The 11675-nt window shown below is 35.3% G+C and overlaps 1 protein-coding gene across 5 annotated transcripts; it reads right to left on the reverse strand.

Moving 5' to 3' along the window:
* Positions 1–402: 402 nt before the first annotated feature.
* On the reverse strand, positions 403–11601 carry LOC106162100 (Golgi SNAP receptor complex member 1). Of its 5 annotated transcripts, none has more exons than XM_013539253.3 (9): positions 11433–11601; positions 10889–10997; positions 8659–8688; positions 5949–6033; positions 5485–5684; positions 5052–5117; positions 4570–4599; positions 1471–1553; positions 403–1191 (listed from the first exon to the last, which is right to left on the reverse strand). In XM_013539253.3, exons 1-9 carry the CDS (start codon positions 11455–11457, stop codon positions 1067–1069), a joined length of 753 nt encoding a protein of 250 aa, XP_013394707.1. In that variant the 5' UTR covers positions 11458–11601; the 3' UTR covers positions 403–1066. The 5 variants fall into 5 exon arrangements, with proteins under 5 accessions (XP_013394707.1, XP_013394692.1, XP_013394699.1 ...); XM_013539238.3 differs by having other exon boundaries at positions 11415–11594; XM_013539245.3 differs by having other exon boundaries at positions 5497–5684; positions 11415–11499.
* Positions 11602–11675: the final 74 nt, after the last annotated feature.

The raw sequence follows: 11675 nt of genomic DNA on the forward strand, positions 1-11675 counted from the left end.
ACACCTATACACAGAGGATATTTTCCTGGTCGATTATTTGGTTTTAAGATTTTGGGATGTTTGGTGAAAAGACTGGAAATTGAAATCTCAAGAACCAACTGATCTCAGTGGATACAAAAGTAATAGTTCAAAAATTGAACAAGCCAAAACAATGGGCACATTCCCTCCTTATATTTCTACTTCTGCATCCTCTCCATGGAAGCAACAATTTCATTTGTTTAACAAAGCACATAACAGACTTTTGAGGTTTTGTAACAAAACCCCACGCAGTGCCTCCTTAATAGCAATATTGAGAAATATACATGTATTGTAGGTGCTACTCACATAATGGGTTTCTTTTCTTATCAAAGATATTGATAAAAACATGAACTCATTTTAAAAATAACGAAAAATAGCAAGGTATTTGGAGTAAAATATTTTTGTTATAATCATTTTCACATACTTTACCCATATATACATACGTAAATATCAAAATTCATACACCCATACCACAACAGCAGATTTTTATCTATAGCACCTTCAAAACAACACAACCATGAAGGTGCCCATCAATCCAATTTAATGTCATGTCATTTTGTCTGGAAAATATACTTTGGTTTATGCGTGCGTTTTTGGCATCCTGCCAATATTCGCAAGTGTTCTTATGTTCTTGCTTGTTCAGTGTTCACAGCACCATGACAGTGTTCATGGCGTCATGTCAGCATTCATGTTTGTTCAGTGTGCATGGCATCATGTCAGCGTTTATGACAGACACCAGTATCAACCAGTCATGTACCAATGAAAGCTTTTCTTACTGCTTAAAATGCTCTTCAATAAAATCTTCCAAAATTCTTATTTCATGGCTTTTTATTTGGAGTATCTTAGCTTCCCAACACCCTGTCATGCACTCAGTGAGTTCATGTCTATATTTTGTATAGTAATCCTTTTTTACAGTTTCCCAGCACTGGAGTCATTGCTTTGGACAAAATAAATAAGATTTTTTAATAAATATTATAAATCATGCTCCTAATGCCACGTTTGAAGAAGTTGTAAGAAATGTCCATCCTGTCTTCACTTGTCCCAAAATCTAATGAAATGCATAAATCAGTAACAGTACTACACAGATGCCTATCACAAATCCTAAAATAATAGCGTCCCTCCTTTTCCTCAAGTTCACCTTCTGTATTAAGCTATTTATCACAGGAAAACGATCTGGACCTATGTTAAGGATTTTTTTCATTATAAAAAGTTAGTTATGAATCATTATCATGAAAATAAAAAAGTGCAAAATAAACATTTAAATGTTGTACATACCCCACTTCATGATGTACTCTCACTTCCCATCCATTACATACACACTCAAAAATAAAAATATAAAAAACCAACTAAGGTTACAAAGGGAAAATGTCCTATTACTCAAGCAGAAAATGTACTCTTACATGTACTCTTTTAAATGCTAGTACTGCAGTGGCATAGACAGTCAAAGGATACTCCCCATATTTGAAAGTTTTTGTGTTATTGAGTTGAAGGTCCCTCTCTGTCCTTGGAGGTTTTCTTTTGTTGCCATGGCAATGCTGGAAAAAAACAAAAAACAAAACTTAATAACAATCAGTGATTTGAGTCAAGATCTAGGTCAAACAGAGACAACAAAACCAGAGCCATATCAATAAAATGTTAAATAGTCCGGTGGCTTAAGGAAAAAATCGTGACACGGCGGATAAAAGCACCAAATTTTGCATGTGGGTACCTTTTGACATTCTAAATCAAATTAGAGCCGTAGCCCACGGAAAAAATTTACCGTTTGGCCAAAAAATCCAAAATGGCCGCCAATTTATTGAATTCTTTAGAAATATGTTCATACCTATGTTGATTTTTATCAAATAAATTATTTTCTCAGAGTTTTCCACACCCTTATTACCCATTTTATTCATATATGTCAGATAGCAAACAAGTTCCCTTGGACTTTTTGAAAAAATCCAAGATGGCTGTCATTTGCCATAGAAACAGCCATAGGAATACTAGTGCACAACTATTACCAGCTAGAACGATACGTTGTCCACTATCAAATTAAGTCTGTTTCTCAGATCTTTGTTACCCACATAATATGTTTGTGGTGAGTAACTACGAAGTGTTCTTGGGCATTTTGGAAAATCCAAGATGGCTGCCATGTGCCACAGGAATTCTAGTATACGGGGAATTCAACTAATGGCAACTGGAAAGATTAGTTTTTCACTATCAAATTAAGCTGGTTTCTGAGTGTTTTCCACATCCTTTCTACCCAAACAATATGTATGTGGTTAGTAACTAACAGTATTCTTGGGCATTTTGAGAAAATCCAAGATGGCCGTCATATGTAATAGGAATACTTCTAGTATTACAAAGGGTTGGAACTAATGCCAGCTAATTCACTATCAAATTCAGTTTATTTTTTTAGTGTTTTACACATTATTATTACACTGTGATACATATCTAGCAGGTAATAAATGTGCATATTTGATCATTTTGAGAAAACCCAAGATGGCCGTCACTGGCCATAGGAATACTACTGGAATTACAACCGCACATCCATGGCTTTTCATCTACTACCAGGGTGAATTTGTTTTTGCTTATCAAGTTTTGCCCATCCTTATTAGTCCTATGATATATATCTGGTGGGTAAATACTGTGTATCCTTGGATCTGAGAAAAAGATACCTACAATTTAACATAGGAATACTAATGGGTGGGTTTCAATTGCTGCTAGAGAGGCATATGGTTCATTATACAATTACATTTCCATGGGTTTGTTTTAAAAATAATTTATGGTTTTCATTCCATTTATTATTACCCCTATGATGTATACCTGGTCTGTAGCATGTGTGTATCTTTGGGTATTCTGAAAAAATTCAAGATGTCTGCCTTTTGTCATTAGAATATTCGAACACATAATCAAATAATGCTAGAGATACACCGAGTACGATTTAAATGTAGTTAACTTTGGGTCGTTTTTAAATGTTTTTCATATCCTATGAAAGACTATGTGTGTTTTGAAAGTGTATATATCCTTGAGTATTATTCGGAGAAAACCCAAGATAGCTGCCAGTTGTCATAGGAATATATCATTCAAATGCACATAGGTGTCAATTAATAGAACAGTTCAAATAAAGCCGTTTGATGTTTAAACATGTTGACATCCTTATTAACCTTACTCTTTATAAATCTGGTGTGTAGCAAGTGTGCATCTTGCATATTTGAGAAAATTCAAGATTGCTGCAATTCACAATAGGAATAGTACAGTCAACTACTGCCAGAGAAACATTGGGTTCAATATAAAATGAATTTTGTTTCTCGGTATTTCCCACATTCTTTTTGGACTTTTAGATATCTATCTGGTGGGTAACAAGTGTATACCCTTAAGTATTTTGAAAAAATATCATGATTACCCTCATTTGCCTTAGAAGTGCCTATAAAATCTAATGCACCAGTTTTCCTATGAGGAAAAGAAGGCCATCTTGGATTTCCCCAAAATGATAAAATATGGACATTAATTACCTAACAGATATGTGTCATGGGATAATAATACTAAAAAAAAAAAAGAATAACAACTGAATTCAGCTTCATTTTATTTGTAAGCCTATCTCTCACAGGTATTAACTGAACCCCACCTTCTACGGCTAATGGCAGCCATTTTGTTTTGTTTTGTTTTCAAAAAGGATACACATAACATTCTCATCACATATGTATTACGTTAATTAAAAAGATGTGGAAAATACTCAGAAACAAACCTAATTTATCAATTAATATTATATCTCCATGGCAGAAGAAGCCCTATGTGTATACTAGTATTCCTTTGATATGGGGGCCATCTTGGATTTTTCTCGAATTGCCTGTGAATAAAGGTTAGTTACTCCCCACAAATATATTATTTGTGTAATAAGAAACAAAATTAATTAGATAGTGGGCAATGCATCTTCCTAGTTGGCATTATTTAGTTGAAAACCCTTGTACATGTTCTAGTATTCCTATGCCATACGGCGGCCATCTTGGATTTTTCAATAAGTCCAAGGACACTAGTTTGTTATCTGACACATATGCATAATATGGGTAATAAGGATGTGGAAAACATTGAGAAAATACTTAATTTGATAAAAATCAACATAGATATGTATATATTTCTACAAAATTTCACAAATTGGCGGCCATTTTGGATTTTTTGGCCAAACGGTAAATTTTTTCCGTGGGCTACGGCTCTAATTTGATTTAGTATGTCAAAAGGTACCCACATGCAAAATTTGGTGCTTTTATCCGCTGTGTCATTTTTTTGCCCTAAGCAACCGGACTAAAAAGATTATGTTACTCGCTGAAACTTTCATGGGCATTTTATTTTTATCAGTGCTTTCCTTAGCTTTTTTATAGTATTTTTATCATAAAGGAATATAGACTAATAGACTATAGACTAATATAAAATTGGTTCAAGTAGTTCGGTCTATCACATCCAACAATTGCAAGTAGCCCCTCACTCCAAGTAACCTTTTTTAACTGAATTGTCAGATGGATGTGTGATAGGAACCCATCAGATCTATGTCACATCATCTGGAAGGCACCCTCTTACCTGATCTGCTCATCTAAAAGTCTGTCAGAGCTAAAATAAAAGAAAATAAAAATAAATTAACATTAACTTCAAGCACTTAAAGATTACAAGAGAGAGAGAGGGAAGAAATGGATGCTGTGTTTAGGCAGGCGAATGCCAGTGCTAGCCAGAGATGCCACGTTAAATAGATATACATAGCTCTGAAGCTACCTATATATGTAACTGATGTGTCAAGCCCCAGGAGAGTGGTCCTTGAACCCCCTAGCACCTCTGGAGCATTGCAGCTCAATAATGTAATCATACAGTGCACAAAATCAATGCAGCTGCTGAAGTGTGAGTTTTAAAAAATATAAAGATTTTCACTGGATATGCCATTCATTGTCATGTGTTAAACATTACCAATCAAATCGACGTCAACTCTTTCCTCATCTGCTGTGACAATATAAAGTCACTTAATCTTTAGCACTTCTGATAACTGCCACTTTTCTGTGTATCATACTTACTTTCTTATGTGCTCATTTTCTTTCAAGTATAGATCTGTTCTCCTCTGGGTGGCATTCTTGTAAGCACTGCAAATATTCAATGGCACCTTTTACCATATGTGCCATTGTTGACAAAGCAGCAAAGTAGAAAATAATTACATTTTTTAAAACAATTTTCCATGTGTGGAAGAAAAGGGTTGGTATCCTCCAAAGCACAGATGCCACACAATTGCATCTTAGTTCTTCTATAAAAGACTAGTAAAAATTCAGTTTGTGACACATTTTGTCCATTTCATCTTTAAATCAAATAACAAAACTGAAAAACAAAGCTTCCCCTCTTAAGCTCATAAAAAAAAAAGAAACAAAAACCAAATACATATGACATCAAAGATGAAGGTTCCCTTATCATCCTGTCTCCCATAAAAGCCACACATAACAAAGAAACACCAGTTACTCAATATCTCGCCTGACTGAGCCGAGCAGGTCCTCTCTCTCAGCACACGCCGTGATGTTGGCCTTTGTCTTTTGGAACTCATGAGAGTAATCCTGGAGAATATCTCGGTGTCTCTGGAGTGTGTGGAGCAAGGCAGAGTTGTGAGAGTTCACACTGATGTTCTGAGTGTATTCTGCCATCTGGTCATTCACTTGGGTCAACTGAAATGGTAAAATTCCAGTTTTTACATGTACATGCAATGAAGAATCAACTTTGAAAATTCACTGTGAACCGCTTCTGTGGTATCAAAGCTTATTTGGCCTATGTTAAGATTTTAAATTTAAGAAAACTTTAATGTCAATATACATAATAATCATGTGTTAATTATGGTACTCAATTTCATCCAATGACTTGTTAAGTAAGTATCAACATTTTTATTCATTAACATTGCAAAAACATCCATGCCAGGAAGTTATCCCCCTTACCCTTGCCAGTAATTGCTCTATTTCCATGGCCATGGTTTCAAACATGTGCTCACTGTTGGCTTTGTTAAGGAGAGGTGCAGTGTCACTAAAAACAGTAAAACAAACAATGATATAAGACTGAACAACTCCTCTTGGGGTTCAACTATGAATTGGTGCCTTAAAAAGAACTAGAGGATCAGAGAGGCGATACCGCCTCCGAATATTGTACCACCAGCTGGAGCAAGCACATTCGTATAGACCCCCACATACACAAAAAAAGGAAGACAGCCACTAGTCTTGTGCTTGACAAGCTGTAAAAATGCAATCGAAGAGAATTTTCAAAATATGCAAAAAATATATATATAACTAAAAAAATGGTACAATCAAAGTTAAGTTCATCATAAGGTAGGTCAAAGGTCAATTCCAAGGTCACAGTAAATTGCCAGACTTCCTATTCAACTTCAATAGTAACTATGGGCCTATCTCTGCCAGGTTTGGAGTTAAAAGAGAAAGAAATTAGCAGAGTTCAGTTCATGATAATAAGTAGGTCAAAGGTCAATTTCAAGGTCACACTTAGATTGCCAGTATATAACTTCCTATTCAAGTTCAATAGTAACTATGAACCTATCTCTGTCAGTTTTGGAGATAAAGGGGAAGCAAAATATGCAAAGTTCAGTTCATGGTGAAAAGTAGATCAAAGGTCAATTTTAAGGTCACATGTAGATTGCCAGTATATGACTTCCTATTCAACTTCAATAGAGACTATGGACCTATCTCTGCCAGTTTTGGAGATAAAAGGGAAGCAAAATTTGCAAAGTTCAGTTCATGGTGAAAAGTAGGTCAAAGGTCAATTTCAAGGTCACACTCAGATTGCCAGTATATAACTTCCTATTCAAGTTCAATAGTAACTATGAACCTATCTCTGTCAGTTTTGGAGATAAAGGGGAAGCAAAATATGCAAAGTTCAGTTCATGGTGAAAAGTAGGTCAAAGGTCAATTTTAAGGTCACATGTAGATTGCCAGTATATGACTTCCTATTCAACTTCAATAGTAACTATGGACCTATCTCTGCCAGTTTTGGAGATAAAAGGGAAGCAAAATTTGCAAAGTTCAGTTCATGGTGAAAAGTAGGTCAAAGGTCAATTTTAAGGTCACGTTTAGATTGCCAGTATATGACTTCCTATTCAAGTTCAATAGAAACTATGGACCTATCTCTGCCAGTTTTGGAGATATAAGGGACTAAATGGTATAATATTGGAGTTACCATAGTGTGCCATAAATTTCCTACAGAAAAAAATTAATTAAAATAAAGAAAAGGTCATATGGTCAAAATTCTTGAAATGGGAGGTGCTCTGAAGTTCCAGATGTTCAAATTTGATGAAATAATGTCATTTTTGACCACAAGTTGTCTGCTTTGCCAAGCCTGCACATTTTGCTTTCACCACCAATATGTACTTTTTGATAAAGCGTAACTCGAAAACCGTATGGAATACAAAAAAATGGAGACCACCTCCAGTGTTGGGCTTTACATGCTCTACATAATGCAAAAAAGAATGGGTGTCTAGCATTAACGGTTCCCGAATTAGAGACAGTTTTCAGTTTTGATATCTTATGGCCGCTACTCCCGTGAAAATGCACCGATTGACCCTAAATTCACGGAGATGAAAGATGACCCGAAGGGTAACACTTTCCATTAATATTATTAGTTAAGTCTGTGTGGTGTCTGAATAAGAGCGCAAAAAATTTTTTTTTTCGGCAAAAATTTTGTTTTTTTGAAAATTTTGGCCCGTTTGACCTTGAAATAAAGGTCAAAGGTCAAATCCAAGGGCATATTTGAAATCTACACATATGACTTTTGGAAAGCTGTCTGTAGAAAATTTTCCCATAATTCCTTCCGTAGGGGAGATAATTAGCATTTAATTTTGCCATTTTTGGACAAGGGTGCATTGCAATGAGCGCCACACCTAGACCCCAATACCGACAAAGCCCAAATTTTACGTGGAACGAGTTGAGATTATAGGTGACCTAAATCCAAGAGATGGGTATGGAGACCCTTACCGTCTAGGAGGAGAAGCGGTAACGGTGACTTGGCGGCGGAGCCGCAGGAGCCGCAGGAGCCGGCGGAGCCGCAGGAGCCGGCGGAACATACGGGTCGGGACTAAAACCATGTGTACCGCCAGCGCCTACACTGGTGGTACAAATATTATTCTGTTTAAAGTAACCTCTAAAATTAAGTTATGAGTACATAAATGTTTTATTTTAGCCAGGTGCATTCTTTTTCTCTTCTCAGAAAGAGTCATCTTGACTGATCATCTACAAAATAATTATTGCTGTACAGTATGATAATAAAATAGTTTTAAGGTCTCAAGTATCATCTTCCCATTCATACCTAAGGACTTCATAGAGATATAGCAAATGGATGCAAAATTCTGTTGTTATAAGGATAATCATATGCAGACACACTTTTCAATCGCAAAACCACCCAAGCCACAAAGATTACACACGGTTTTGTTAGGGTGTCAACACCAGAAGTGGCACCAATTTTCTGACATTAAATGTACAATGGTATCAACTCTAAAAACAAATGTCTCTAATATCAAATAGGCCAAAGTTAACCATAGCCATTTCAGCTACCCACATACCAGAAGGTACCATCACCCCCAAAAAAGTTTGACCTTAGCACTCAAGCTTTAAAGACAGACCATTACCAAAAACTTAAGAGTGGGAATACCTTTTCTCATGATCACTGGCATCCTCAATACTGAAGCAAGAAGGCAGAATAAACAAAAGAAAAGTGTCAATTTACTAGCATCCAAATAATAACAATTAAGTGCAAGCAGATAAAAGAAAAAAATCAGAGAAGCATTTCTGGTCTCAACCATTACCACATAGTTCACAAAAAAATTCCCCTTTTTTGGAATGTATAAAGCTCATCTTATTTAAATGCCATGACATACTTTACACATAAAATTTTATATATAAATCATCTGCTGCACAATTTTTTAAACATCAATGCCTAAATTCACCAACTTAAGAAAGTTATATATTATAAATTAAAATTTTATACCTCATCCTTAGAGGTGCAACATTCAGAATTCCATGCAAAGGGGCCATTAAACTAGTAATGCTTAATATCCAGTACAGCAAGGGGTTAACAGTAAGAAGAAAACATACCACCTAATTTTAATAATATAGTAAATTTGCATCATATATCAGTATTAGTCTCACATTAGAAAATCTACTCTATTATTATTATTCAACATGTCAATTTCATTTTCCATGGCATTTATCTATTTATTATTCATGACAGTAATTTGCAGACAAGATATTTAAATAAGGTAGGAAAGAAAGATGAGATAAGAGAGGGTATTGAGTTACCAGCACAGTGCACCTTGCTGAAAATTAAACCTTGCATATCACAACATTTACACCAACGACACCCTTGACAAAAAATGAATACAACTTACAATAATTATTTGCCATAAAATCAAATACCACCAAAAAATATAAACTTACACATTAAATCCATGTAAAATGCCCATATGTCACCCATAAACCCCTTCTAAATAAAATCAATGTTTCTAGAGATTTTCCAAGCAGTTTAAAATGAAAAACAGGTATCCACACATTCAAAACACTTTCACCATCTATTTAGGATCATGTTTAAAGAGATGTCACTAAAAACCAGATGACCACGTCACAGCCATGTTTCAATCAGGAACCACTTATAACTAGGTCAAACACATGCATACAATATTTCTTGGAACTTGTTAGATTTTGGGGCATGTTAAGAAATCAGCAACACATGCTGCCCCATATGTTTAGAAAAGACCAGGCACATGCAGGATTAGTACTTCCCACATGCATTAGTTTCCTCGATTATTATAAAAAAACGTGAGGGTGACCTTCAATGATGTAACTTGTACTGTACTTATCAGGGAATGTTCACAGAATGGTGCTTAAAAGTTCAAAGTCACATATTTCTGATGCTAAGCACACTGTTAACTCTGCACCATGCACTGCAACTGTACAAGTACAGGTTTACCCACTCACCACAGTTAATCAATGTTCCTAATCATGCCCCATGCATATCGTAGTGTTTTCCAATTTCACAACTGTCTCTGGTGCCTTCACTTTGATAAGTAAATGAATCTTAAACCTCATAAAGCTTACTGCCACATGTAAGTATTTAGATCATTTCTGAAGTTATAGCTAAGAGATTTTAGCCATTACCCATGGCCTTGAGCTGTTTACCCATCCTTAGTGATAGCTATGTTGTTATCAGCTATGTGCTTGTTTACATTTTTAATGTCTAGAATGGGAAGAGGAACAAAATCTCCACACATAACAATGACATTGACTGCATTACAGAGAATCAGTAGCTGTAAAAAAAAAAGGATTTTCCAACAGTGTTATATTCTGTATTTTCCTCATATTACATCAGAGACTGGCAGAGAGTTCTGCTTGATAAACCATGCTACTCAATTTTAGAATATGTTATATGTGAGATCATTTCAAAATATCTCTTTGAAAACAGATTACTGATTTTAATTGGGATTCTGCTTTAAGGCTTCGTTCACATGCAATGTCTATTTTCTAAATTCTATTTTCTATTCGCGCTATCTTATGATCACGGTCTGTGCACTGAATATCCCGCCGCGTAATTACTGGTAGCGCGAGCCAGTTACTTATAGTAACTTATAGTAACTGGCTCGCGCTGCCAGTAATTACGCGGCGGGATATTCAGTGCACAGACCGTGATCATAAGACATACCGCGAATAGAAAATAGAATTTAGAAAATAGACATTGCATGTGAACGAAGCCTAAGACAGCTTAATAGAGATTGCTTTTTGAGGTTTTCAGATTCATCAACCTTGCAAACAGTGTGACAACCAAATGTGACGACACTCTTAGTGGACATGCAAGCTGTGTTTATCCATCCCTGTCAATAAAATATCACCTGTTTCCATGGTATTCTCTACTTCCACTGTAGTTTGTTCCAAGTTTACTGAATGACACCAGTTTCAAATCAATTTCATTTTCTAATTGTCTGGCTTGCTTCCTAAGATCTGAAAAAAATCAATGTTATAATGAATTACAGGTGAATATATATGGCAGCTGTTTATTTTTTATCACTCATACGTACTCATAAGTGCGCAGATTATTTTTATACAGTTATTGCCTTCAAATTATAAAGATAGCATCGTTTTCAAGACATGTAATTCTGTAACAAGAATTCCGCATAATAGGCTCGTTGACCTTTTTTAATAGAAAAAATGCATGTAAAAACAGCCGTGTCAATGATGAGACTCTTCAATGAACTTGGTGCTACAGTGTGTGGCTGTCATCTACTATTATTACATACACTCTCTTAGGCTTTAATTGCGTGTTTTATAAAAAAAGCATTTAAAATTTCAAATTCTGTCATAGGTCTTATCTAATGTAACATTATTCACTAAGATGTAAATGTGACAAAAATTGTGAACCTCCAACGTGTCTTTTACCTTCCCACCGATTCCCATCTGCCATTTTGGAATTTACGTCAACACAGGAAGTGTTGAAAATTACGACACTGTCAATCGATCATTTTTGGCCGTAGACTTATTTTTCGTATCATGTTATTAGAAGTAGTCGGAATAAATATATTATATTTCCGTGTAATCGATATTTGTGCTGATGTCAAACCGTATTTGAAAAAATTAAAGACGGAATGATATATCAGTCACATGATTGATCACATGACTTCG

The sequence above is a fragment of the Lingula anatina genome, chromosome 1 (genome assembly GCF_051362555.1).
Source record: "Lingula anatina isolate TDL-2025a chromosome 1, LinAna3.0, whole genome shotgun sequence".
NCBI lineage: Eukaryota > Metazoa > Brachiopoda > Lingulata > Lingulida > Lingulidae > Lingula > Lingula anatina.